Below are 27,920 nucleotides of genomic sequence, written 5' to 3' on the forward strand. Positions count from 1 at the left end.
TTTTACAAAAGTTTAAAAAAAAAAAAAAAACATCACAACCAATCATTAAATAGCTAAATTTTTTATATAAATCTACATAAACGGGCATTATTCTCGCTGTGGGACTTTGCAAAGTTATTGGATATCAAAACAAAATCTTGCTCGAGAACAGTACGCACACCAATAAGAGTAATAATTCCATTAAAAAAAAATACGATTGCCGATTTTCACGTGTCAAAAGTTTTTAATTCGTTTCCACTTTGTGATCTCAGACTGAACAATTCCACGTCTTTAAAATTCTTTTATAAAAATAGACATCCACTTTAAAAAAAAAATGCACATTAATCTTTGTTTCTTTTGTCATGTCACAGTTTGAACACGGAATGCAAGATGGCTCAACAACAATTTTGCTCCAAAACTTAACAAGTTGGATTTTCCACAAAGTGCATCAACTACACCGTTGACAAGTGCGGTGTGTTTTTCCATCACAAAAAGAGAAGAAAAAAAAAAAAAAATCCAACCGCCGCAACGCAGAATGTCAAAAAAAGTGCGTCAAGAACTCTTATGAGAAGTGTACAGTGGCTTTTAGAGTAAACCAGTCTGGCTCCATATCCAGTGTGGCGATCCGGGACGCGGCCACCCTGCTCGATACATAAAGTCTGTTATGAACAAGGTTGGCATTGAAAAAAAGGAAAATGGGGGAGGGGCAGGGGAAGGGGGGGTCGTGTGAGGAAAAGAAACGTAAAGCAGTGAAAGATTCAAAAGTGCACAGTCCGTTCACTGCCGTCCTCGCGGCGCTTTGCTGGAAAAGGAGGATCAAGGTTAGGATGGGAAGTGCGTCCAGAGTCTGGGGGGGGGGGGGAAACCTGACATTAGTGTAGAAATGGCGACACCTGTGGCCACAGGAGGTCATAACAACCTCAAACAAAACTAAATTGGAATCCTTGTTTTCTTGTTTTTTTTTTTTACATTTCTCATAAATGAACGAGTGTTTTATTTACATTTTTGAGGAACAGTGAATCAAAGCCTGCCTCGTTACTATTTGATGATGATGTTTGATGTTTTGTGGTCAAGTCAATAAATTAGACATTATATTATTATGTATGCTTTTTGTTTTCTTTTCAAGGGTCATTAATCATAATTTCCCGATGTCTGGGTATTCTTGCAACCAATCCTCTGTTGTCTGCCGAAAAAGTTTTGCCGATCTATAAATGTCGCCACAACACGCCGCCGAACGAAATACAAAATGGTGTCAAGTATGTTGAAGTGATGCGTGTTGACTGCGGGAGGAGCTAAATTAAGTCTGGGTCGTTAGTTGAAAATTACAGCTTCCGCCGAAACGTCTTTTGTGGATTTTACAATATTACTTATTAATAAGTGTATTTTTGAAGAACCCTTTTTTTTTGTTTGTTTCAACTTTTAAATGTTCAACATGGTTCACTCATGGGAGATTTCTTTGAAATTATTAACCAGGTATTTATATTTAATGAGAGATTAGTTTGAGAACTTGGGATCATAGTTTGCAGTATAGTTCTAATTTAAAGTATTCATATTAGCAATTATGAAGACTCTTGGGGGCGGCGTCAAACACTCACTGCAAATCAAGTTGCAAATTTTAGAGCAGGTTTTAAAACCGAAATATTATAAATTTCTGTTAAAAATTGTCAACAGAATAGACCCATGGATAGATAAAATTTTAAATGAACATTGCATTTAATGACACCCATAATTCCTCATGTAGTGACTTTGAGAGGGGGGGGGGGTTTCTGTACATCACTAATTCACCTGAGACTGTTTAAATGCTTCAATAGCTGCTGCTGTTTTTGTTAGCAACAGAGTTGCAAAGAAAGCCAATGTGCAAACTTTGAGTAACTCTACGTAGGTTAAATAAAAAAGGCATCTATTCGAGTCAGGGTCACTATTTGAGGAAATACGGTATCCGAAAGACCATCGGGGCTGCGGCTCTGTAAGACGTCGTGACCTAAAGAAATCAAAATGCATTAATGTTTCAGCAAAATGCTGCCAATCAAAAGACCCTGTAAAAAAATAAGCATTAAAGCATATTATAAAAACATTTAAGAGCCAATGCCAGTGCAAAAAAAAAAGTCCAACATTTAAAATATTTGCTATCAAAACCTTACGAGGTAGATTTCTCTTGAGTGAAATACCTAAAAAATAAACAAATAAAATAAAATAAAAAAGTGCGTCTTTTGTAGAAATACCTCGATAAAGAAGTTACAAAATGGATTCAATGTGAATCTGTTATGGTATTACAAGACGACCTGTCTCACACATCAAATCCTTCGACCGGCATTGTCAGTACTTGAGGGTAAAAAAAAGAAAAATCCATTGGACTGAGCACAAACACTAAAACAGAACAACAACGACAAATCGAACCATTGCAAAAAAAAAAAAAAAATCGGCTCAACTCAAAACAGAATAGAACGTATAGTCGTGAAAAAAATGAGGCGTCGCCGCATGACAACAAAAAGTACAAAATACACAAGTCAAAGTTCACATGCACAATCCACAAGTCAATTGTGTTCATCGCACCCTTGACTACGCTGCACTTGAATTAAGGAGTTTTTTTTGCTGTTTGTCTGTATTTTTGGTCATTGAGGGGAAATACCACTAAATTGATAAAGCCAACTGATTATTTAACTTTCGCTAAAAGCACACTCAGAGAGGATCAAAGAGACAGGAAGTCATTCGCTGGCTCTATGCGGTTGCTAGCTAGATCCCAGTCGGCGCACGGGGAAATCCTGTCTTTATGATCTGTAAAGCGGGGTACACACATAGCGATTTCTAACATAATGTGAGAGACCCCACACATGATGAAAAAAAAATTGCATGCATGGTCTTAACTGCGATATTTTTACCGCGTCTTCAATACCCGGGATTATCAGCCGTAGTACCACGACTGACCTTTGAGATGCAGCACGGAATCTAAATCGTCGCAAAACACAAAGGAGAAAAACACCCCCCCCCCAAAAAAAAAAAATAATAATTAAGTTATGAATTAGCTATTCAATTTTACGTCACAATCTTCATTTCCAGAGTGTTTGCCGAACAGGGGACAGGGAATAACATTCACAGCACACCACGTGATAATCTTTTGGCGACGTCGAATAATCGGGCCTTTACCGACTTAAATCATAAGGCATGAAAAATGATGTAATCGTCATATGTATGTACCCTGCTTTACTGTAACTCCTCCTTACGCTGTGTAATGAACCACTGACGGAAGGACAAAATCACACGCCACTATTAACCCTGACTAAAGAATCCTACCACAAAAATATGTAAAACACTCAGAGACGGGATAAACTGCTCACTTCCTGTGTGTAACGTTCAAAAGAACTAACAAAACTGACCACTCGGCCACTCAGGGAAAAAAAAAAAAACCTTGTGAGATTGTTTATACTAGCATCCATGTCTCGTTAATATTTCATCAATCATTTTAAAATTCAGTGGCACTCCCCTGATTTTTTGAGGTAGGTACTCGTCATGAGGTCAAACCGTCCTCGGTTTGAGAGGATTTACCCATAAACGTGCGGTGTGAAAAGCAGCAAAAAGTGGAATACGGAAAAGAGAACAAATACATGAATGACATCTACCTGCTAGAACGCAGCACAAACATGGACGGCACACAATTCGGAAGTTCAACCGGCTTCACATACCCGCTCGTTCACGGTTATATTGGCCATCTTTTTTTATTTTTCCCCTCAAGAAATCATCCCCCCCACCCTCCCCACCACCAACAGAGATGCGGTCATTATTTGTCGTTTCGACACAAACTAATAGTAAAAGATATTTACACTTGGACATTTGACATAATGTCTTTTTCTCGACACAGCACACAAGTTAGCGACGCCAAACAAAGGGCTTCCGCGGGACAATGTCCTGCTATTTACATATTTCCGCATGGATAATGGCTGCCCGCTCCTCCTCAAATATCGTGCGACACTTCTATAAAGGCTACGTCATAAAGATGAGGTTGAACGGTACATAATGTCTGAGTCAATTATAACGCTTACCCCCTTACAGGTTTAAAAGTGCAGATGTCACACATTTGCGTTAAATGACGTGGCAGGAGCGACTTGTTAAAAAGTGCGTCACGTTGATCTTTCCCGAAGCTTCCTGGTGACATTCAGGATAAACTTAATTCATTCTGACTCGCAGAACACCCCGAGCTAGAAGCTACTCGAGTATTCAGCGTGCTATGTCATGAAATTAAATGTGGAAATTCTTGCATTTATGTTTAAACCTTTGAGAGGAGGATGCCAAAGACAAACACTAAACATGCCATCATTTTATATTACTCTTAAAAACTATTCAAATAAAAAAAAACAAACACAGACTGAAAACTAACAAAGCACACCACCCAATTTAAAAAAAAAAAAAATACCAATTCATGTTTCCTCTTTCGGTAACTAAAATAGACATCACGAAAGGTATGAAACCTGTGGAAATTCCATTAAAAGAAGCTTGTCGTTAATTAAGGGACCTAAACTGAAAAGCACCACACTGAGTGGAGACCGTTATGAATGGAGGGCCTTGATTTAAAGGGCTATTTGCCGCTGAACGCTGGCGTTAGACCCATCCGCCTCAAACAATTGATACGATGCTGCCATCTACAGAGCACAGCCTACTACAACCTCCGCCTGGACAAACAAGCGAGTTTTATTTATTTTTTTTTCATGAATATAATGTTCCAGTGCAGGGGGGAAAGGGGGGGAGGGGCAACCATTATCCTGCCTTTTAGTGTTTATGTGTACTGTACAAAAACAAACTAGACTTGTGTCTCCAGTGTCATTCCCCGACTATGGGCAAAGGTCATCAAGCATGCTGTATAGTCTCGTATTGGTCCAGGTCCCGAGGGCGACATCCGCATGCAGACATGATGGCCGGCTGACCCCTAAATGGCAGAGGGAGCGCATATGCACGGCGAGGTTTGGAGGTTGTGAGCGCGCCGGTAGGGGTGAGGGGCCACCGTGTTGGGGGGGACGTGGGGAGAGTGTGGGGGGGCCCGGGGTAGAGACCGCTGGCGCTCCTGGCCTTTGAGGGCGCTTCGCTCATCCATCAATCAGCTTCACGTCAATGTGGGACAAATCAATCATGTGCCTGTGTGGTGAGCGTAACAATCATGTTTAGGGGCTTTTGGGGTTATGGAGCAATAAATCTGTGAAATATGAACTCATGTGGCTTGGGAAAGATGTTAAAGTGCCATCTCAGTGGCACACTGATGACAAAATTTTAGCTTATTTTTGTTCCTTCGTGCAAACTGGCAATGCTTAGATAACGTTTGAAGTAAACATTTTGGAATTCTCATACAATTATAAGGAGAAGTTAACCATTGTAATATGGTAAAAAACAATATTACCTTCTGTAAATAGTAATGTCACATCAGAATTGGATCACTGTAAATCTAAAGGATTATAAAATGTCCAAACAATAAATAAGATAAGCAGGTGCAGGGCTGGCACCTGTAGTTCATGTTGCAGCATACGTCTCGCCTCCGATGCAAAACTTTACATGAGAGAGGACACGGAGCGCTGCCGTGGGCGTGACATCAAAGTTCTTAGACCAACCATCTCATTATATTAAATCTTTGACTATTTAAAAACGATTTGAAAGATTGTGTTCCTGCCAAGCCAATGGGAATTAAACAAAAGTACAAAACTACCCAAATAAAATCACGAAGTGTGGTAAATGGCATTAGTGAGGAAACACCTTTGCTCTGCCACCACCTTGGCAACTGGCTAAGATTTCTCAAAATCATTTGGGCAACGCCTGTTACTAATTTAAATAAATCTGGTCACGTCACACTAAACTGGGTATATAGTTCTTTTCATATTTACACGATGTAATGACTTAAATTAGGTCTGGAGATGCGTTATCTCAAAAAACTTTCCTTGATATCCAAGGCAAAGTTTGCCTCCAAATTCAACTCTGACATTGTACGTTCCACAAAATGTATATGAAATGAAGTGTGTGGTTGTATTTAGCGCCAACCTACCTATGAAAGCTCATTTGAAAACTTGCGGCATGCTGGGGACTTGAAAAGGTGGCGATCGCTTTCCTTTGCTGAGGTATCAATTTGAACATCTGCAATACAATGAAAAAGCACTCAGATGCGAGTGGAAAAAGGATCGGAAAACATACCGTTTCACCTACAGAGGGCGCTCGAGTTGCGAAATTGTTGAGCAGTTATTGAATTTGATCAACAGGCGGTGCTGTCAGATCACGCTGGGGAAAATGTCATTATTGGAAACAGTTGCATCTTGGGTTTAAGATCTTACTGATTCCTGTTTTGGAACTCACGAGTTCAAGCAACATTTTGCAACGTCGAATCATAGGACGCTAACATTTCTTTACAAATCCTTTTGTTTTTCATATGCATTATAAATTGTATATAATTATAAAATATACTACGATGTGCTTAACAACAACAGCGAGCCACTGTTACATTTTTAAACAGGCCCTTACCTCTATGGGGCCAATGGACTTCAAAAGGCTCTGCAGTTGCACGTCAGTGGTGGACGACGAGAGGCCCTCGATGGTGACGGTGCGCCGCTGATTCTCGCCCATCTTCTGGCCTTGCCAGGCGCCCGCCAGACCTCCTCGACCTACGTGATGGATGCCTCTCCCTCGGCCCGGCACGACGACCTGTCACAAACGCGCGGCGAGGTTAATGCGAGCGAAACCCCTTTCCTCTGAGCCACGCTTGACATATCAATCCTCAACCCGACAGCGCGGAGAAGCGCTACGGCGATCCCTAAAGGAGATAGTCGATGCTTACTTCGCATACAAGTCAGACACAGCTGACTCTCCTGTGATTGACTTATCATTTTTCTACAGAGAACATCAATGTCGGCACACGCTGCACACGCCTTGGCACGTCTTCATAGGAAGAGCCCGTGAGTGAGCGATATATTCCATCAGATGCAGACGGAGATGGGTGCGAGAAGGGAGGGCGGGGGACGAGCGTTGCGTGCGCGCTGTTGTGGCGCTTGCCTTAGCCTGTCAGCATCAGTGAGTGTGACGGCAGTCTGGCGGTGACAGGCGTGCAGAGAGGCCGAGGGACCCATTGTAGCCCCCGCCCGTGAAACACTGCTTTCTGCTTGTCAATACACCTCGCAACGCTGTCTTGTTTCATGACTACTGTCGTACAACGTAATGTAGCTGTAATGTCAGGATTTTGAGAAAAAAAAAAAAAAAAAAAAAATCACAGCGCTTCTCTATAACGTGCAACACTAAACGTGGCCATGAAGCCATCAAATTCGGTTAAAATCTTGAATACCCCATTATTCAAAAAACATAAGTTTGTCTTGCTTGCAAACCAAATTGTTACTTAAATCAAAACAACCCCATCACTAACCTGTGCTTATGCAGTCATACTCAAAATTCCAGTCAATGTTTATATGAAAAACAACTCCAGGTTATAAATATAACATCAAATGAGAAATTGTTTTAATTGAGCAAGTAAATAAATAAATAGAATTTGGAATAAAATAAAATAGATTAAATAAGGCCTTTTTTGTCAGTTCCCTGTGCACCGTTCATAATTCCAAAACATTTGTGAAGGCAATCGTAAATCCGAGGACACGAGTTTTGTACCAGTAAATCTTGTATGTTTTAGGTTTTAAGGGGGTGCATATCATTCATCCCAAAGGTATTGACGTCACTTCATTTTTTTTTTATATTTTATGTTAAGTAGCTTTACTCCAAAATTAAATTAATTCATATTTTCTTCTCATAACGCAACACCCCTCAAGGACAAAAAAAATCTCTTAAAAAGTTAAGTTTTCCAAAGAGGTATTAGCAAAACTCACTAAAAATAATTTTACAAAGTCTGCGGATTCATATTTTAAAAAAGAATTGCTACAAAAGGTGCATCAATAGTAAAGTGTTCAGCAAAGCTTATAGGATTAGTAATTATGCATTTTAAATTGTATTTATTATTTATTCTAATTTTATTTATTTTAAACTTCTCAGTTTTATAAGTGTTAATAAATTAGCAACTAAAACATACTCACAGGGTCAATATGAGCTGATGCATTTAGAAATTTGTGGGGAATTTTCAAAATAATTTTGGCATGTGGTTGTCACATAAAAAAATGGGAAAAGTGAAGCACAAATCACTCAGTGCTCCTTCCATCTCAAAATCAGATATTCACACATTATATACAGTAAAAGAGCATTGTGCTGATGTTACAGTTAAACCAGCATGGTGCACACCCTAAAATGATCTGCGGATATGAATCAGACCTTTGATCAACAGCTCGAATAATCACATCCAATAATCAATGCTGATTCTCTGTTGGACAACATAGACGACATTACGTTATGCTCTCTGCAAAGATTTGAGGACATACCCTGCTCTGCTGCGGGTTGCCAATGCCCCCTCGGCCCACCTGTTGCATTCCACCCGCACCGTACAGCTGTTGCCCCCCCACGGTGATCTTCCTTTGGACGCCCTGCCGGAGAGGCTTGTCCTGCCAGGTGCCTTGTTGGTGCTGCTGTTGCATTGGGATGCCCGTGGCCTCTGGGATCTGTCCAGGCTGCAAAGCAATGCACGACAACCAAAGTTTATAGAAAATGAGCACACCAAAACAAATAAAATAAAAAAACAGGGAGGAACAGAGACTTGCCATGAAGAACAATAAAATGCGAGTCATTGACGCTCCCTTGTTAAAAACAGTTGAGAATTGCCTATAAATCTATCACCAACAACAACCCCAAAGCATCCATCCATCCATCATGATTAAAAAAAAACATGCGGCAAACTCTCCATAATCTTCACAAACAACGCAGACTAAACTTTGTACCTCCCCAACATACAAAGCTCTTCTCAAGTTAAAGATGCATAACTTCTACACAGCATTTCATAGCATCTTAGGGGACCTCAAGAAGACCATAAAAACAGGTGTTTTTCCCGTTAAGGAGGGGATAAGTTCCACAAAAAAAATGGATGTGCCATTTATAACGAGGAGCTAATGTGCAATACAGTCTCTTGGTAAAAAGAGGCTTGAGAAGGGTCTGAATACGGATCAACTGGATGAGGTGATGGTCTCATTATCAAATAAAGTCACCGCTTTGACACGTGGGGACGAAATGAAGGTCGTCTCCCGAACGAGACTGCAGTGAGATGTGACAGATCAATACGCAGAAAGAAAGGGAGCGATATCTGCGACCCCCCCCCCCCCCCCCCCCACAGTTGAGAGTAAAAGGATTAATCCCCCTATAGAAATCACAGCTCCCGATCGTGCCCGTCAAATACTAAGCTGCATTACACTGGAACGACAGCAGCTGGATGTGTAACCCCATCCCCCTTCGCATCCCCATCTCCTCGTTCTCTTCCTCCTCCCAGGCTTTTGTGTCTTCCGACGCTTTGTGTATTATCCTTGATGAAAATGTACTTTGCCTCTTATCAGTTTGCCTCAACCATACAAATCCAAATCCTCAAAAGTGGGGAACTTTCTTACCACAGGTATTATACGACACCCCTGCTGCCCCCGCCTCCTTGCTTTTTCGAGCGGCAAAGATTAATTACAAGGGCCTAGGATTGGCGTTCTTTTGTTGCCTCGCACCTGAGGGACGGCTCGGCGGGGAGGAGGGGGCGACGGAGGGATGATGGCAGGAGGAAAAGAACACAGATAACATTGTCAAGCTCTCCTTGATGACAGCAGAACAATGAAGAAAGGAGAGAATCTTTTCGCCATTTCTATCTCTCGTCATCCGCCCCCCCTTTGCGATGCAGCATGTCTGATAGCCGCGTCGCAGGCTTCCATTAAAGCGCTGACACCCAGTTATCTTCATCTGCAGCCAGCGTGATCCTCCGGGATGGGAGTTGGATATATAAAAAAAAAAAAAGCAGCTTATTCCAAACATCAGCATGAGTGTTTAACATGCTCCCCTTTTGTGATTATTCAATAAAGATTGCCGGGTAATTAAAGGCATGGCAGTGACTTATCAAGTGAGCAGAAAATGGCGGGTAGTGCTCATGCGGGTGGGCTTTATTGGGATTATTGTCATTCAAGACACCCCTCACCATACACACACACACACCTTGACAAGTTGCCCTTGTCATAGGACGTCAACCTTTAAGAGCAGTGATGAGGTGTCCCCAACTTTGGAGATAAATGTCACACGGTTCTCTCGATTCCTCAACGCAGCGGGAGTTCGTTAAAACGCAGCGTCCTAAATATCAGTTTGTCGATCTTATGGGAGGAAGAGATCAATTTCACCAAATGACACACAGATGTCCTCATATCACTCCCGTAGGCAAGATCTCGCCAAGATAAAATAGAGACGGAAAGCGCAAGCAAGGGCAGTTAGATTTATCAGGTCCACCAATACAAACTGAAGAGATTTGACTGAAGAGCTGCCTTTACAAAGAATGTTCAGACGGTTATTATGGTATACTGTATAATTTAAACAGTAGATCCTAATTTACTTTATGGAAGGTAGTGTCTACTTGGGAATAGTTCAAAATTTCCCAAAACTAAACTATATTGCTGGTATATAAGTGAACTTCATGGCAGGAAACTAATTCACCTGCAAGATTATCTGCTTTATTGCATGCTGCAGCATTAGCTAGAACCAGAGTTCAAAAGGTCTCAAACAGTTCACTATTTAATGTCAGATAACTAAAAAATAGTAACTGGTATCAAGAAGGTATACTGAAGTGTCTTTGCATGTCAAAATGACGCTAAATTTTGCTTGTCTTGATCGTGGAAGCTTTATGGAAAGTCTTTGCTACATGTACATGCGCACTAATCATCTGTATGAGAAATATTTTGAAATGTATAATGAGTTTTAAATGATATGCAAGTCAATTGGAATCACAGTTTTAGAGGATTTTTACAGTTCAATCTATTAACATTAGCATTTTTTTAATGTGTGTCATTTTTATTAGGGGTATTGCAGGGGTTTTCTGTCTTGTATTTCATCTTATTTTGCAACAGGAGGGGGCAGTATAAAAGGACAGAACAGTTCTACAGGATTGCATGTGTGACTCGTAAAAAAAAAAATAAATAAAATAAAAATAAAAAATTGGGACAAAACTAAATATAAAAATGTGCTCACCCCGCCGGAAAGTTTGACCACTCTGACTTTTTGCGGCACCTGCTGGCCTTCACTATCAGCGAGTTTGGCCCGCTGCATCACTGTTCTTTTAGCCCCGGATTTCAGGCCTTGAGCCTGGGGCTGGCAAAGCCCCATGGCGGGAGTCACTGGGATGTTTTTTAGGGGGATCTGAGCAAACTGGTTCGGAGTGCTGGGTTTGTTTACGTTCGGCGACCCGCTTGTCCTTCTCTGCTGCTGCATAGGGTTTTGTGGGGGCTGCGTCCATTGCTGTTCCGGACCGGGCCTAAGAGTCTGTTGCTGCTGGCTATTTCCTCTTCCCATCTGTAAGCGCGTCTTGACATGGGGACGGGGCGTTTGCGCCTGAGCCGCGCCATTGGGATTACAGAGCGATTGTACGACTGACTGCTGGGGTCTTTGTCGCTGCTGCTGCAACTGCGGAGGCTGCCGCTGCTCCTGCGGTTGCTGCGGCGCCGGTGCCAGCAGATGCTGCGGGACGCTCGGCGCCAGCTGGTTTTGCTGGGCTGTCGGCTGCTGTGTAGGTGGTAGGCTTTGGGCTGAAGTTTGGGTGTTGATCCGGTCCAGCAGCTCCTTCTTCCTGACGCCGGCCTGCATCTGCCGCCTCTGCTCCTTTCTTTTCAGGATCTCCTCTCTGAGGCGCTTCTGCTCCTCGATTTTCAGTCGGTATTGCCGGGTCTCTTCGTCCTCGTCGAGGTCCTGTGGTGTAGGGAGGAACGCAAAAGTATAAGCACTACCGTCGAGGACTTGAGAGGCCATGACATTGAAATGTAATCAGACTAAAAACCCCAGATAATAAAGCAATTGCATTGATCTGTTGCAACCCAATGGAAAGATGCTGCTGGGACTAGCAACCATACGATTAGATTTTGAAGAAAAAGGGGAGTCGCTTTCAAGCACGTTAACATGTTTGACTGATGCTAGCAGTGGTAAAGGAGCTAATAAGACATTAGTTATGCATAATCATTCATTACTTGGTATGAAACCGTAATACTGTAGAACCTTCAAAGTCAAAATTTAAGGGAAAATATGCCTTATATGTTGTATGACTAAATTTCAGTAGGCAAAGTATGCCATGTGGTGCTGAACGCTAAGAGGATGTACATTTTACATTTTTGTGTCAGATGCCACCACAGCAGGATAGCAGTGCACACTCTATGTACGCAGAGGTGCTGTGGAAGGTAATGCATAGGTGACGTGATGCAAAACAGGCATTGTCTACAAACGACCGCAGAAGTATGAGGCAGCCTTTATTATCATTTAATTTTACTGTACAATATTTGTACTTAAAACTTCTATGGCAGTCAATTAATGTTACTTGAAAATTTGCCTGTACAGTTGCAAAGGTTTTGTGAATCACGAAAATTACAAATTCACTTCAAGCTAATGATCCCCAACATATTTGGGGTTCACAATTCAGATTGTGTTCCATTTCGGGGCTTCCACAGTATTTTTGTTCAAAATCTGACCTGCGGATTGACATTGCTTGGGCTTTCCTTGCAAACTACCGTCCTGCCCGCGGCCAAGGGCTGCTGGGCAGCTTTGGCGGCAACCTGGCCTCTCCCTCTGCCGCCTGCGGGCACCGCATGAGCATGCTGCGCGGGGTGCACACCCTGCATTGCCTTAGCAACAGGCCTGACGTTGGCACCGAGGGAGCCAGTGGGGTGAGAGGTGCTCATGTTTGTGTTGCCAGGTGCTACGGGGAGCTCCCGTAGGTTGCTGTTGCGCTGAGGGTGGATTTGCTTGGAAGGTGTGTTCTGGGGGGAAAAAAGAAAAAAAAAAACACTCATATAACAGTGAGAATTATATTGCAATAGATCATGCATCACCAGCCCATTTGAAACAGTATTTTCCACATAATAAGGCGCACTTAAAAGCCTTTAATTTTCTCAAAAATTAACGGTGTAACATTTGAATCCAGTGCACCTTAGGTGTGCAACGAGTTCCAAAATCTGTAAATATGCAGTTGTCCAACTTTGGTAAGCGCTCTACTTGATTTGACTATTGGGGCATTTTCCCGTGGCAGAGGGACGCAATACGTACACCGCATACGCTGGTATAAAGTATTAGCCGCGGTTCATTGGGTGTCTCACCATCCTTTGCCTGTTGGCCATGTTGCGCTGTTGTAGGTTTTGGAGCCGAGGGCTTGACTGTCTCGGACTGCCGTGCGACGTCTGTTGTTGGAAGAGATTCTGCCCGTGGTGCAACAAGTGAGGAGGCTCGCTGCGGTTCAGCTGTTGACGGACGAGCTCCGGTCTATGGTGCTGTTGGTGGATGGGTGGATGAGAAGGTAGGGGGTCCTGGTGCGTAGGCTGAGGGGGTCCGTGCAACAAGCCCTGATGAAAAAGGATTGCATTTTTAAAGATGTGTCAGTTCTAATGGACAACACATACTAAGTCAAGTTCTCAGTACATTGATACAAAATCATTATTTCAGGATAGATACTTATTGTGAGATTCTTGGTTTGTAGTGTGCTGTTGTGCGTTTATGTCACTTGGCTCAATAAAAACCCGAATAGGGCATGTTACAAGCACTAGAGGGGGCGCTTGTCTACGTCTCATAAAATGTAAATGTGGCATCAATACAGAATTTTTCCACTTTACGCTTCACTTGCCCTGAATATCATTGCTGGCATTGTTTATTCATGTAAATAGTGCTCAGGTACAGCAACCAATTAAATAATCAAATGCAAAATGAATAGTTGAACTACTTTACAAAAGAATGGAGCAGGAAAGATTGGCAATAACAAGAAAGCTCTCACTCGTACCTGAATGCCAAATTGGGCTTGGGGCGGAGGGAAAAGGAGCCCCTGCTGACTGAAGGGCTGACGAGGGTTCATGAAGGGTCTGGACTGGTTGGGTGGGGGACCTTGTTGATTCAAGCTCACCATCCCCTGGTGGACTTGGGGAGGGGGAAGGCTGGGTCTTGGCGGCTCTCTGGAGAACAGTCCTAGTGGCCCCTGCGGGCCCGGCTGACCGAAGGGCGGTCCTGGTAAACCGAAACCCATATGGACCTGACCGGGCATCTGCTGCTGATGCAGGTTGGTGTTCATGAGCGGGTTGGGACCTTGGTGATCAAACATGAGCTGCCCTGGAAAGGTTGTCGGATCTGTGCGTTCTGGGCCTGCACAATAAGCAAATAAATAAACAAACTGAGAATTTTTAACCTTCAGTAAATCCCTTTGCAAGTGTACTGTGTCCAGGCAACATACAAGCTGAATGCGGTAATAAGGTGGAAAGGGTAACCAGCACAACGACTGCATTTAGCAAAGGGCAATGTGAAATAATGTGCTTAATGCAATTTCACCACAGTTCATTCAAATGAATGTACAGCATATGGATAAACATGCATTTAACATGAGCTTTGCTCATGGGGCACACCCTGTAGGTATAATCGCCAGCGGTGATGTGGAATATTATTAACTGCTCGGAGAACCAGTGTAACCTTTGTGTGAGCTTGGCATGGGACTCACCTCCCATAAAGAGGGGCTCTCTGTCCTGGGGGCCTTGATGCGGCTGGTTCCTGAAGGGCTCCATGTGAGGAGGCGGCCGCTGGGGCTGACCAAAATTGTTTGGCATGTGTTGATGGAAGTCCCCCGGTACCTTGGAAAACAACAAACACATTGAGGATTATACCACAAACGTAAATGCTGTTTCTACTAACAGTGTGAATCCACTAATAGTGATTGTTCCTTAATTTAGACACTTTCAAATGAAATATGCCAGAACCTGTGAGTAAATTAAGAAGAGATCCTTTTTTTTTTATCTCAAACATACATTACTTTTCAGACTTTTCTTCTTTGCATTTCTCCCTTACAGTATTTCTTTTCCTTTTATTTTATTTGCATACATTGTAATATACCAGGATTATTGTTTCATATTCCGCAAAGCTCCACCCCAATAGAGTTAGATCCAACCGGGGGCCACTATTTGCAGGAATACAGTAATCGGGCAGAATTGGAAAAAAAAAAAGCACAGAGTTTTGAATACAGGTGTTTTATAATTGAACATGGGTGCCAATCAACATTAACGCTACTTGGGCCTTGGATAAACCTTAAGAAAGTCAAAGTTAAGGCGGGAGGATTTCAAGACGGGATAAGTGCCCTCATCATTGTTTCAAGCACTTCAGCTTTCTACCCGTTGCATACTTTCCATCTTCCAAGGAAAAGCTGATAACAAGCACCTAATCCTTCATTGGAATTCAATTACCGCTCATAACCGTCTCCATTGTTCTTTTAAACATTCATCTCTGCTAAAAAATTAACCTGCTATTCAACACGTGGCACTTCCACAAATGGGATGCTTGCCCCCTCCAAGATCATTGTGAATTACTTAAGATGCTATCGAGGCTTAATCCATCTTCATTGGGCTGACGCATGGCTGCGTTTGAGGGGCCGTCAGAAAGCTGGAAGGCACCGCGAGTCCCCAAAAGTTGCCTCGCTGAAAGTTAATCAAAGGGCCTTAACAAAGATGGGGGGGGGGGGGGGGGTCACTACGGGAGTGCCGTCGAAAGTGTTCGAAAAAGGTCAAGACGGGCGGGTTTTCACAATGAGGACTCGGGCGTCCAGATAATGCCTTGGCTCATCCTCTCAATTCTAATCCGTTATAAACAAGCTACAGGGCTGTTCAATACGTAAGTGATGATGATCTCTCGCGAGCCAAGGGATAACCAAGACTAATCATAATGAGAGGTCAAAATCCCATAGAATGCAAACGGTGAACATGGATTTGGTTTCAGCGACTGTGTCGTGTCTATTATTTGCAGCTTTTTAAAAAAATCGTTAAATTTTCAACACTCGTTAGAAGATAGCGTTGCTGGAAAGAAAGATGCTTTGTTTTACTCCAGAAAGAGAATAATAATTAAAAAAAGAATTGTATTTGTAGTCTCCAGTAATAATAACTGGATTAATCCATCTAAAAGGGGTTTCCATTCTCTGGGTTGGGGACAAAACAGGTGACAGATCCAAGCAAGTACACCAAGGAACTTGTTAATGAAACATTGCTGTAAATTCATGCCTGTTGTGTTCTTTATCGTTTATGTACAGCGGATGGCAATGTTTGGGTGGCGGGGAAGAACCAAATTTGTGTCCCGTAATTAACCAGTCGGAATTTCAAAACCACTCTGATGAAAATTCCGTTCAATAACTCCAGAGCCCAAACCCCCTCCCTTCCCCCTAGCAATTGCCTCTGATGGTATGATAATGTATGATAATCATGAGCAATCACACGTCCACTGATAAATGGGACGTTCCCGGCTGATATGACGCGTGCAATTCAAATGGTGTCCGTGGCAACCGCTGCCTAAATTCGATTGCCGGCCGGAGAATTGACACTGCGCTCTTCATCAAACTGCTTTTCTGCATTGCCGCGTAACCCCTCGCAAGCACCACTGGCGGATTTAGCGGAGAGACAGAAATGAACAACTCCCCGCTGCTGTGCCATCAATACCGCACAAATGGGGCGCAGAGGGAACTGAAATGCAAAACGATAACGGGAGCTGGACATGAGGAAAATAAAAATATACTTGTGTTTTGATAAGCATTGGCCCAAGTGGAAAATTGCATGTGAACAGTGGATGCACAAACATAAAAAGGCACTTTTTGAAAAGATGTAATGACCATTGCCACTTCATTCCTAGGAATCAGTGAGTAACGTGGCCAAGCTGTTCTCCTCCCCGCAGAGTAATGACTTTAAAGGCATTTCTGTCATCCCTTGGTCAGATCCTTTGAGTGTGAAATAAAGCCCCTTTTCTAACAGGAAGACTCGAGATCTCTTGACGTGAAATTCCGCTTTGGAATAAATGCATGGTACAAAAGGGCGAGAGGCCCACCCGCCCCCTCGAGCCCCGTGAAAATACCACCATGTTTCATTAACTCAAATACCACTCCCCGTGCCTTTGGGACGCTTCTAGAAAGGGCATTTGAACTGGCAGTATAACGTGACTTCCATTACACGTTGAGATGGTCGGTCTGAGCCCCCAGTCCATCCATGACGAGCCGCTAAGTCACGCCGCGGCATCGCCCACCTCCAACCATCTAAAACCCCTATCGCGCATTTCCAGTTGTGCCGCTCATGGCGGTGGTAACAAATTGGCTCGAACAGTGTTTGGACTGCTCTAATTGCCGTAATGATACGTTCACAGAAGAAAGCTTTCCAGTGTGTAGTAGCGGTGGGGTGAGGGGATGTTGAAAGTGGGGCTAGAGGGAGGAAGACGAGCAGCTGCTACTTACAGGAAACCTTTGAGGACCCACAGCAGGCCTAGGCTGGCTCGGAGCAGGAGGCATCAAGGGCACTGCAAAGAAAGAGAGGTGTGGTAAAGGGGGAGCATCGGAGAGGGGTGGGGGGGGGAATGAAAAATAAGGGGCAGTACACAGAGAAGGCGGTAGAGAAGGAGGATGAGATCATTATAAAGAACTGTACACCACAGTTTAATGTATGCTAAAGTAGTAGTAAAATTATAATTACAGTAAATATTAGAATGGAGAAACACTTGGTGGAGTCATTATCACATTACCAGCTATACTGTGGCTGACTGGGTGTGGCTTTCAAAGGTGGGTCTTGCCTGGTGAGTGATGTGGGAATCAACGAATGAGAGTGTAATTGGCTGGTAACCAGTTTGCATGTAAAATGAATGTGCGCATTATTTATTTTGTTTCTGTTTGTTCAATAAAGCAATTTTAAGTGCACCAGCGGCTATCCTTGACCGCTATTACACTATAATATATTAATACAAGCAGTAGGTGGCTATATTAAAATTAACTCACGATGTGTTGTGTTGGTGATGTGCGTGCCACATGGCATCATTTCATTTTAGAGGAACAATGATTACAAACTTTGGAAATACACTATTATTACACTTTTTTGTGATTGACTAGATGTATAGAGCAATATTTTTCAAACTTGGGGCACGGGGCGATTATGAACACACTTCAGTATTAAGTTACACCCAGCAGATGAAGCTAATTAGACTACCGAGGACACAAACCCACACCAGCCACTAAAATGACATTAAATATGATGAAAGTAATTCAAATTTGACCAGAAAAAAAAGGTCAGAGATTTGTTTATAACTGTAAAAGTAACCACTGCAGCTCCGATTGATTATTGCAAGATGAACCTTTGCATATTTATAGAAAAACTCTGTGTGTGGGTGGGGTGGGGGGTATAGTAAAATAATTTAATCTACGATGCAAAAAGTTTGGGAAACAGCGGTACAGAGTAAATTTGATAGGGCTTAAGAATAATAACCGCAGAAACTGGCCATTTCAAGGGCACCGGAGCAAACAGGGAAAACTGAAGAACCCTTGTTAGAAAGCCAAAAACAATTTGCAAACACTCAAATATTTGTTCCAATCATTTTGTCAAATTTCTCAATTTAGTATGCTCCGTGGAAGATGATCAACAAATTAATCTCTGACCGAAATGGCACAATCCATCTAAGGAATTTTGAAATGATCAGCTACAGCTTCGTCAACGGAGCTTTAAAAAAAAAAAAAAAAAAAACCCTCACTAAAATATTTTGGTTCTGGCTAAATTTCTCTTTGGGCTGTGGCAGAGAGCCAGATAAACCCATCGCAGGGAATGAAATGTGGTTGTCATCAGACAAAAAAAAATAAAAATAATTTAAAAAAAATCAGGATAAACCCATTAGTGATAGGAAGAGTTATTCACTTGTCATTCACCCCAATGACAAAATGCCATTCTAATCCAGACACCTCATCCAGAGAGGGAGGAAGGGGAAAATAACAGCAAGGTTTTATATTGCGCGGAATTAAAAAAAAAAAAAAAACAAAAACGTGCTGATCCAGTGGGGTTCATTTACAATGCAAAATGTTCCAAATAGCCTGAGGCAGCCAGTGGATATAATAAGGGGGAATTGGTTCGCTCGTGCTCAAGCGGTATAAATGCAGTCATGGATCATCTTCACAGCACTTGCTGACCCCTGCATAAACATATGTATTTTCCCACTTAGGAATACCAACCTGGCACAGAAGATGGCGCCGAGCCTTTGAAATGGGGGTTAATGTGGATGTTTTTAGGTTGCAGGGGTGGCGGAGGCGGCTGCTGCTGCTGCTGTTGTTGTTGTTGTTGGTTGTGGTGATGGACGAAACCTGGCGGCGGGGAGCCCATCAATCGCGGCTCCATCGGGGGCTGTAGTGGCGGCGTGCGGTGGGTCATGTGGGGCGGGATGAGGGGCTGCGGGGGTTGCTGTACGTGTGGCCGCCTGTGTTCTTGGAAAGGGTGGGGTCCCCGCGGCCGGGACAAAGGATGGCGATGCTGCTGCTGCTGCTGATGGTGAAGACGGAGGAGAGGCATTCGAGAGGACTGATAATGATTAGAGGGATGGGGATGGAAAGAAAAAATCCTATTAGCTGTGTTATTAAACAGTAATTTAATCCCAGAACAAAGAATTATCCTCCCTGGGCAAGCAGAATATTTTTAATACAATTCTCATTTCCCTTTACTGTGCACGTGTTGCCATAATGTGGCTGATCAGTGCACATTTCCACTTCTGTGACCACACATGCCGCTGCACAGCCTTTAATGGAGACTTTCCATTTTTCCACATATTAATACGGTATATGTCTTTGGTAGGCTTGTTGTCAAAATAAAAGGATTAAGAATGACCCCTACCATCCTCTATTAAGACTCCTATTTAAATTCAACTTTGTTGAAACTTTATCCGAATTGCCACTTTTTTATGGCCTGAACGTATTTCCTCGTTTGAACCCCTGTGAGGATAAGCCATTTGGACAATGGACTTGGACCTGGATTTCTGATATAAAAGTCTGAAATTGCTTGCTGACAACAAACAAAGATCTAAAAGTATTAGTCCATCTGAACGCATTGGTTCACACACTTGTGTTTGTTACTTGTTTGTTTTCTTCTATGCCAATGTGAATTTCGCCAGAGGGTGGCTAGCTATCGTCAACAAAGCACCGAGTCTTAAGAAAAAAGTGAACGTGAAGGATAACAAAAGTCTCAATTGAGAGATTTTTTTTAAAAAATATCATCCCTCAAAATACAAAAAGATCGACCTCCATCGTGCGTGACATAACACAAGACCATAGCGTTAATTGGTGAAACTGTTTTACATAAAGGTTTCATAAAACAGACGCTGGAAGGGATTATGTCCTTTGTGAAAAAAATTGTCTATTTACCCGTATTCCCATATTGCCCCTTTGGTGGAAGTTGTGGTTGTTCATCCTTCCTCTGTTTCCTCCTCTCATGTTGTGTATTCCAAATCCAGCGTGGCCTCCTCCTCTTCCTCCTCGGCCTCCGTAGCGATTTTGCCGTTTCTGCTGTTCTTGCGCCTCAAACTCTATGAGATCTCTTTTGGCCTTCTCTGATAGTTCTAAAGAAATAAGAGCACTCAATCTTTTGTCACATTGAGGAGAATATGAAAAACAAAGTTTTCCTACCTAGGGTCTCCGGGATATTCCTCCGCTTAGTGCCTGCGTCAGCCAAGCGCACGATACCAAAATCCTTTCTCTCTGACTTGAAGCGAATACGACCGGAGTCTCCATCTTCGTCCTCTTCATCATCAGAGTCCTCCTTTTGTTTTTCTTCAGGTATGGCTTTGTTTTCCATCTGGGGACAAATTATTTACGAGGGGTGTGCTCCACATTCAGAATGTTTGGTCAATGGAATAAATCAGAAATCCGGGTTTTCATTTTCTTAATACAGTACCTCTTCAGTTTCAACGACCTGGGAGTCTTCCACCGCTTGCGGCTGTTTATCCCCTAAATTTTCCTCCTCGGGGGCCACTTCTTGCTCGACTCCTCCTCCATCCTCATATGTTTGGTATACATTGTCCTGTAGACAAAGTTGTTAAAATGGTGATTATTGGCAGTTGGATATTTGTGGAAATGTAACAGCGTCCGTCCTCCAGAAGTCCATATACTAGGGGGGAAAAAAATGCAGCTAATTGCAGACAGAAAGAAAAATCTTGGACCGAGGATTTTCAGAAGGCACTGTGTAAAACCCCGGCCACCCCCTCTTCCAATAGCAAATTAGCATAACATTGAGAGCACAGCTTCATTACTATTCCTGACAGCATTTGAAAGTCAATGAGATGTAAATGATGGACATGATATAGAGAAAAGTGGGCAAAGATTAAAAAAAAACAAAAAACACTCCATTACAGTCTGTATACATTAGCAGCCCATGAGACGCTGTTACAATATTATATCAATGTTATTAGAATATGGGCAACATGATAGCTAAGTGATTATCCGAACATTGAGATCTACAGAATTCAAATGTCAGCTAAGACTCCTGTGTAGACTTCTCTCCCATTGCTTGTGCTTTTTTCCACACCCTAATCTTTTTCCTAACCGACGCATGTACCACAAAAGTTGGCGGAATGCAGATAAGCCAGTAGGAAACAGTCCATAAATGTCAGGGAATGTCCCAAGATAGTTATTATTTCACTACGATAAACTAAATTACTCTAATAAAAGTGCAATTATGTCTACAGCAAAATCAAAATTGCTTCCACAATAGCATGTCCACAATCCCCAAGCCAAGGTAAATTTGAATAAAATGTTATTTATGAATAGGACTAAGAATTTGAAGTTCCAAGTTTTGGTATTGAGGTACGCTAATGGACCTTTCCAAGAGGCGATCTTAAGCCCCGCCCCCTTAGCTACAGTCGCCATGTCCCACAAGCTTCCAAAATGGCGACTGAACAGAGAAGGTTTGAAGTCGATATTGCGTTTTCAAAATATTGCGATATGTTTTTTGCCAAATGAGTCAGACTTGTCCAAGAGAGTTCTACAGAGACGACTCAACTATTTCACGCAAGGATATGTACACGGAATTATGATTTTGGACGGAGCAAGACGCAATGTCAGAGTTACAGCGAAACGTTGGCGATCGATGCAAAAAGTTTAATGCCTCACAAACTTCATATTGAAATCCAACAGGATAAAATAGTGGAATTATACTGTGCATGTAAGGCAGGGTGAGTACTTTAAATTGGAAAGATCATGAGTAACATCATTGTACTCTTCATAAGTGAGTGGGTGTATTAATTTTACTTGGCTCGTAATGGAACCCTGTCTTAAAAGTCTGATGTGATACAAATGGGCAAATAGACATTTCTCTTGCATGATATCGCACATTTACGCATCACTAACCCGACTCTATGGCATAAAACATGACACTTCATTCAGCAGGTCAGTGATACACTAACAAAGTGAAAGTTGTTCTCCTCCAATGTTTAAAGCACTGATAATTCAATCCAACTCAGAGAAGATACTTCTCCCCCACTTACCTTCCAACATACAGCTTTGTTTATTGATATTGTTCAAATTTAGTTGTACGTACGGTCTTCCGCGAGCCTTAAGCCATCGTAGACACTTTGTCAACTGTGTTTTAGGCTTTGGAAAATGAATCAACCGGGCCCCTTGTAGCCTAGCAGGATACCTTTCATCTGAATTGCACGCTCCCCAAGCGCATCTGAGGACCTTTTTGTTCGTAACATTAACTTTTCCAAGCGCACGCTACTGACGACGAGTATTGCTTGTGGGACAACATGGCGGGAGGGGCGCGTTAAAGACAATGCGGCTATCTGATCGCTATTATTGTACGAGTGATTGACAGGTCGGAAAGGTCCATTGTTTACCAGTGTTCAAAGCAAGGTTATTAAATACATTCTGGGATCAGTTTAGTGTGGACGAGCCCCTGCGATGAGCTTGGACAGAAATCTCAGGTCCATTGCAGCTAGTACACGGCCGAACACCTCCAAATCTCTCTCTGGAGTTTTAACCTTCTGTACGGGTTAAAGGCCAGGTCCCAATAGTTTAGTCACAATTCACATCTTTCAGGTGCCCAACACCATGGCATGCTGGTTAAAAGGAATGTGGCAGGCATTCGTGCACAAATCGACGCTTATCTTTGATCCTGGGGGGAGGGGGGCAAATAAAGAGAAGCGCACCATCAATCACCAGAGACGTGTATAGAGGTGTCCTCGGAAGGTCAATAATGTTTTCACCTGCATGACATGTTATCAGATCGAGATTAAAGGCCCCCTTCAAACAGCCACCCGGCGACTTGCACACATTAACCCTGGGGACTGGCAGCACAAAGCATCGCCTTACTCGTCCAAAAATACCGTGGCCCAAGGTCACAATGGCACTCAGCGGAGCATCGCCCACCCCCCGTCAAACAAGCCATCAGCTTTAACGTTGTCAGTCTGATAGACAAATTAACAGACGGCAGGGAGAGATAGCAGATTGGGGGGGGGGGGGGAGATACACACCAAGACCTACATCTCCTTTTACCTGAAGTTTCCAATTCTCTGTCACCCTAAGGGAACGGACTCATCTTGGACACAATGGAGTGTAACAAAGCCCCCAATTCGAAGTTAAAGAGGTGGCTGGACATCATTATATAACAACATGCAATCATAAGACACTAAAGAGAGTGAGCACGATAGAAGAATGTCCCCGGTTTCAAACCACAGCTGGACTCCTCTTGTGTGGATGTTTTTCTCAAAGTATTCCAGCTTCAGAAAACTTATCGATGGATATGTTTAACAAGGTCAAGTGAAAATGTAAGTTACAATGGGCTCCCCAAACAAGATCCTTTCTCTAGGTGACCTAAGATGATCTTAAATAGAGAGCAGGTAAATCGATTAGAACGTGTGGTCGGACTTTGTACTTCTTTCGAGGGAGGGTTTTGTGTGCTTGTGTCCAGTGCTGCTGTTTTGGTTAGGAACATAGATCAAATGGGCTCTTGCGTGAACAAGAGCATCAGTAATCTGGCATCATTACACACACTGTACCATTTTGTCCCGATGGGGAAATGGGAGGAGTCTACTTCTTCAAGTAGATGACAGAACCAGCTATTAGACGGACAGTCTACAAACTCACTTGAAATGTCCCGTCGATGGGCTCATTGATCTGGATGTCGAGCGCTTCTCCCGTGGTGTAACCCTCTTCGGGCACATCATCGTGGGTGTAGTCCGCGTACTCCTCGTCCCCTTCGTCCTGCAAGTAACCCGGCTCCACGTCCTCGTAGTCATCGGTGCCCAGGTTGACTGCATCTTCCGAGTAATGCTGAGCATTCTCTTCCAGATCGAAGCCGTAGGTGGCGTTGAAGCTCACTTCCTGACCACTGAACACATACGAAAAAAAAAACCACCACTTCGAATACGCATTCTGAATTGCAACTACAAATGAAAATAATTAATCTTAAAAGTTTGCTCAAAAGGTTACACTGAATTTATTATAATTTCTGTGAGCACAACAAACAGCATCATATAGGTACGTGAAAACCCGGCAGTTCATTGTACTGCGCAATGAATCTGCCAGTGCTTATATAAGAAACTATCTGGAATACGATGTGAGTCACTATTTTGTGTGTACATGGCTTGTTTATTATTGCACCAAAACACACAGAAGCTGATGATGTTGTCCACATTTCCATTTTGTATTTTTAAAAATCGCAAGAGAAGTTGTAGTACTTTTTATTCAAATTTTTTCTCTGTTTAAAAACTCAACCAAAACCTGTCGGTATGTATATATTTTTTCTAAAGTACTTAATTTATGTATTATAGGTACTTATCGATGCATAAGTGAAATATGAAAGTGATACGACCAGGACTGCTTGCAAAACTATTGGTCGTGTTGCAAAATTGGTAAAATTGCTGGATTTGTCGCTTTGTATGCAACTATATGCAATTCTAATGAAAAGTGCAAAGGGTGATGCTTTAGTCAGGCTATCACCACTGAAATTTCAAGAAAATTCGTTGAGAGACAAAAAAGTTATGACATTTTGTAGATCCTAATTAACCGGGAAGTTTACAACTTTTTGTGCTTATCTATTGTTTTACCAATATTATAATTAAATCTTTAAATGGTCATAACTTTTTTGTTATTTGAGCTATTGCGATTATTTAAGTAATACTTTAAATGGCTTTCAAAGCTCTTTCCAATGATAGCGGAGGTTTTTTTCAGTTCCATGAGTTTGAATGTCTTTTTAACATACCTATGTGAACGACCACAAACTTTTTCTGGTCTTTTTGGGAATTGGATCATGAATTATTTTTCTGTAAAAACACCAACGGCACTGGGAGAGGGAGTTTAAATACCAACGGACGTAAAGAGTTTTTTTTTTTTTTAAATACTATATATATTCAAGTTGTTCTAATACCACATAAAGTATAATAAAAGCAAATGACATCAATTAGCCAGACCCTGAACTGCAATGTATTTATTTACGGCATAAACATGGCTGGCCCTTACATTGCAGATCTGTTCTATGTGGGAACCAAAGAATAGAATAGGTATTATACTAGTAGTAGTAATAGTAGTCTTTATGGCAGAATGTCATCTTTGAAGGTATACAATGAAGGTACAGATACAATTAGAATTATTCTGGGTACGACTGGGTGCCATAGAGTTCTGCTTTACCTCAAGTCCTCCTCCTCATCACTCTGTAGAAGAGCATCATTCAACTCTTCATCCTCATCTTCAGAAAGATTCTAGGTGGAAAAAAAGTGGCAATAAAGACATTCTATAGTCTATACTATTCGAAAATGTGTGTCAAAATCCATTTTTTTTCGTCATCTTACCTTCTTACCCGATGGCGAAAATTCTTCTAACAAATCCTCCTCCAAGTCACTATAAAGAAAAACAAATTTTATGCAGAATGTATATTTTTACCCTTCCATTTCTACAGTGATTATCTGCCTTTTGTAGACAAGTAAGAATGGGATGTAGTCTATCACTAATCAACACTAACCCAGTAGTAAACTCATATTTACAATAAATATTTGTACGAAACACACTTTTCGGACAAACATAAAACAATCAATTGAAAAACTAAGTCATACCACAACTGAGCACATTTTATGTGCCACTTGAGGATGCCACTACACAGATTAGCCCATTGTGCACTGATCATAACTTCAAAACATCATTTAGTGGTACCATCATGAAACAAAGACCTCTTATATTGTATGACTTTTTTTTTTAAATTATTATTAAACCGGTGTGGGCACTTACCTCTCCAAATCGTCATCTTCACCCCTCCTCCTGCGTGAACGCTCCGTTCCAGGCTTGTCATATTGGTCAAACATATAATCTACAACAAAAAAAGGAGCGTGTTTGAGAACGGGGTTTATAATCCCTACTCCCCACACACCCCAAAAAGCTTTTTTGTCACATTAAAACTGACTGCATGACCTGTTAGATGATTCTTATTGAATTCAACCCTCTCTACCAGCCAGTGGTGGAAATTGCTGTGTCCAAAGTGTGAGACCAAACAGGAAGGGATGCATACGCTGTAAAGACTAATAACTTTCACTAACAGCTCCAACACAAAGATGGTCTGTCAAATGAGACGCATCACTTCAAAATACAGTTAACCCAATTTATCATCTTATACTGTCTAGTAATTGTGCATGTATGCCACAAGATGGTGCTAAAGGACTATTTCTGTCCAAATGAAAGTCCTCAACTCACTCAACAGCTTCTTGAAACAAAAATAAAACCATGTCCCAAGTAAACAAAGGCTCACTGCACTTCCTCGACATATCCTGTTAGTGCTGTGTGATTATGTATATTGTAGATACAATATAAAATGTAAAATATAATCCTCAATCATTTATAGCTTGAGATTGATCTTAATAATATTGAGTGTATCCTGTAAATTATCTTTTTCTGCTTAGTAACTTCCACCAGATAAATGGTAAGTGTACTTGAATGCTATGTGAAGCACTGTAAAGCACACATTTACCATTTATTTGAAAAAGTCGTTTTGTTTTTTTATGCACTGCAACATTTTTTGTACTATAATGTACACAGTATAGTAGTAGGCAGATTCATTCACCCCGTTCGTACAGTTACAACTTTAATTTGCATAGTGAGTAAGATGAGGTTGGCAAATCTTCAAAATGAATGTGAAATGTATGTCAATTCAAACATTTTTACATCTTGAGTTGTTCTATATGAATGGTACATTTGAGCCAAGATCTTTTAAGTTGCACGAGTAACTGAAAAAAACCATTCATAATACAGTTGAAATTCTGGTCGTTTGATTTTCGATAACATTCGCAACAAAGCATAAGTGTGAATTCACGTGTTTACTTTTAATTATTTGCATCAAATTAACGGGAAACATTTGACACACCTGATTTCAAAATACAGTCGTGACCTATTCAAACGCCAGTCACCGTGAATTATGTAAAATACTTTATGATGCTGAGCAAGAAAGGAAGAGGTGACTGTGAGTTAGTAAAACACCAACGTCAGAGGATTTGTTGCTTAAAAAAAAAGCTTACTTAAAACGATTTCATTGCACCCACATTCGGCTTGTAGTTATTACGTACACGGAACAAATATTTTGAGCGATGCTAAAGAAGGTTAGCTTACCGAAGCTACAGTTCAACTAACGACTGGCGTGTCAAAAATCTTACAAATAAAGTCCAGCCATACATGCAATACAAGCTTTTACCGAACAAACATCAATTTCGGTATCTCTAGCCGACGAAAATAAATAGTAGCTAACGTTAGCCGCTCGGCTATGTTAGCAAGAAGAATAGAGCCGCTTACCCTCGTCATTGGCCGACATGGCTCGGAGCGCTTTCCGTTTACGGGGTGTGAGTTACACAGCTGGGGGTAACATTTGTTATTAGCTCAGAAAGTCCACATTTCGATTAAGCGAAACGTGGGTTTTGAATGGTTGAAGCTTTCGACGCAACGGCGAAAACAGCGAGCGCGGCTCCTCGGTCCCCCGCTGTGCTAAGTTGCTAACTAACTAGCGGAGGGAGTACAAACATGGCAGAGCTGCGTGCTTCCGTCCACGCGATTGCTTGCGTTAGGAAAC

General features: G+C 42.0%; 1 protein-coding gene across 2 annotated transcripts; it reads right to left on the minus strand.

Annotated features, from left to right (window-relative positions):
- Positions 1 to 184: 184 nt before the first annotated feature.
- rbm33a (RNA binding motif protein 33a) lies at positions 185 to 27,916 on the minus strand. 2 transcript variants are annotated; one of them, XM_061804880.1, is made up of 19 exons: positions 27,647 to 27,916; positions 26,099 to 26,177; positions 25,666 to 25,714; positions 25,505 to 25,575; positions 23,963 to 24,206; positions 20,775 to 20,900; positions 20,507 to 20,675; positions 20,246 to 20,439; positions 19,067 to 19,373; positions 17,315 to 17,376; positions 14,558 to 14,687; positions 13,853 to 14,208; positions 13,179 to 13,421; positions 12,555 to 12,842; positions 11,071 to 11,784; positions 8,358 to 8,543; positions 6,469 to 6,648; positions 5,999 to 6,087; positions 185 to 5,103 (listed from the first exon to the last, which is right to left on the minus strand). In XM_061804880.1, exons 1-19 carry the CDS (start codon positions 27,663 to 27,665, stop codon positions 5,055 to 5,057), a joined length of 3,555 nt encoding a protein of 1,184 aa, XP_061660864.1. In that variant the 5' UTR covers positions 27,666 to 27,916; the 3' UTR covers positions 185 to 5,054. The 2 variants fall into 2 exon arrangements, with proteins under 2 accessions (XP_061660864.1, XP_061660863.1); XM_061804879.1 differs by having other exon boundaries at positions 19,067 to 19,409.
- Between the last annotated feature and the right edge of the window lie 4 nt (positions 27,917 to 27,920).

Source organism: Syngnathoides biaculeatus, chromosome 19 (assembly GCF_019802595.1).
Source record: "Syngnathoides biaculeatus isolate LvHL_M chromosome 19, ASM1980259v1, whole genome shotgun sequence".
NCBI lineage: Eukaryota > Metazoa > Chordata > Actinopteri > Syngnathiformes > Syngnathidae > Syngnathoides > Syngnathoides biaculeatus.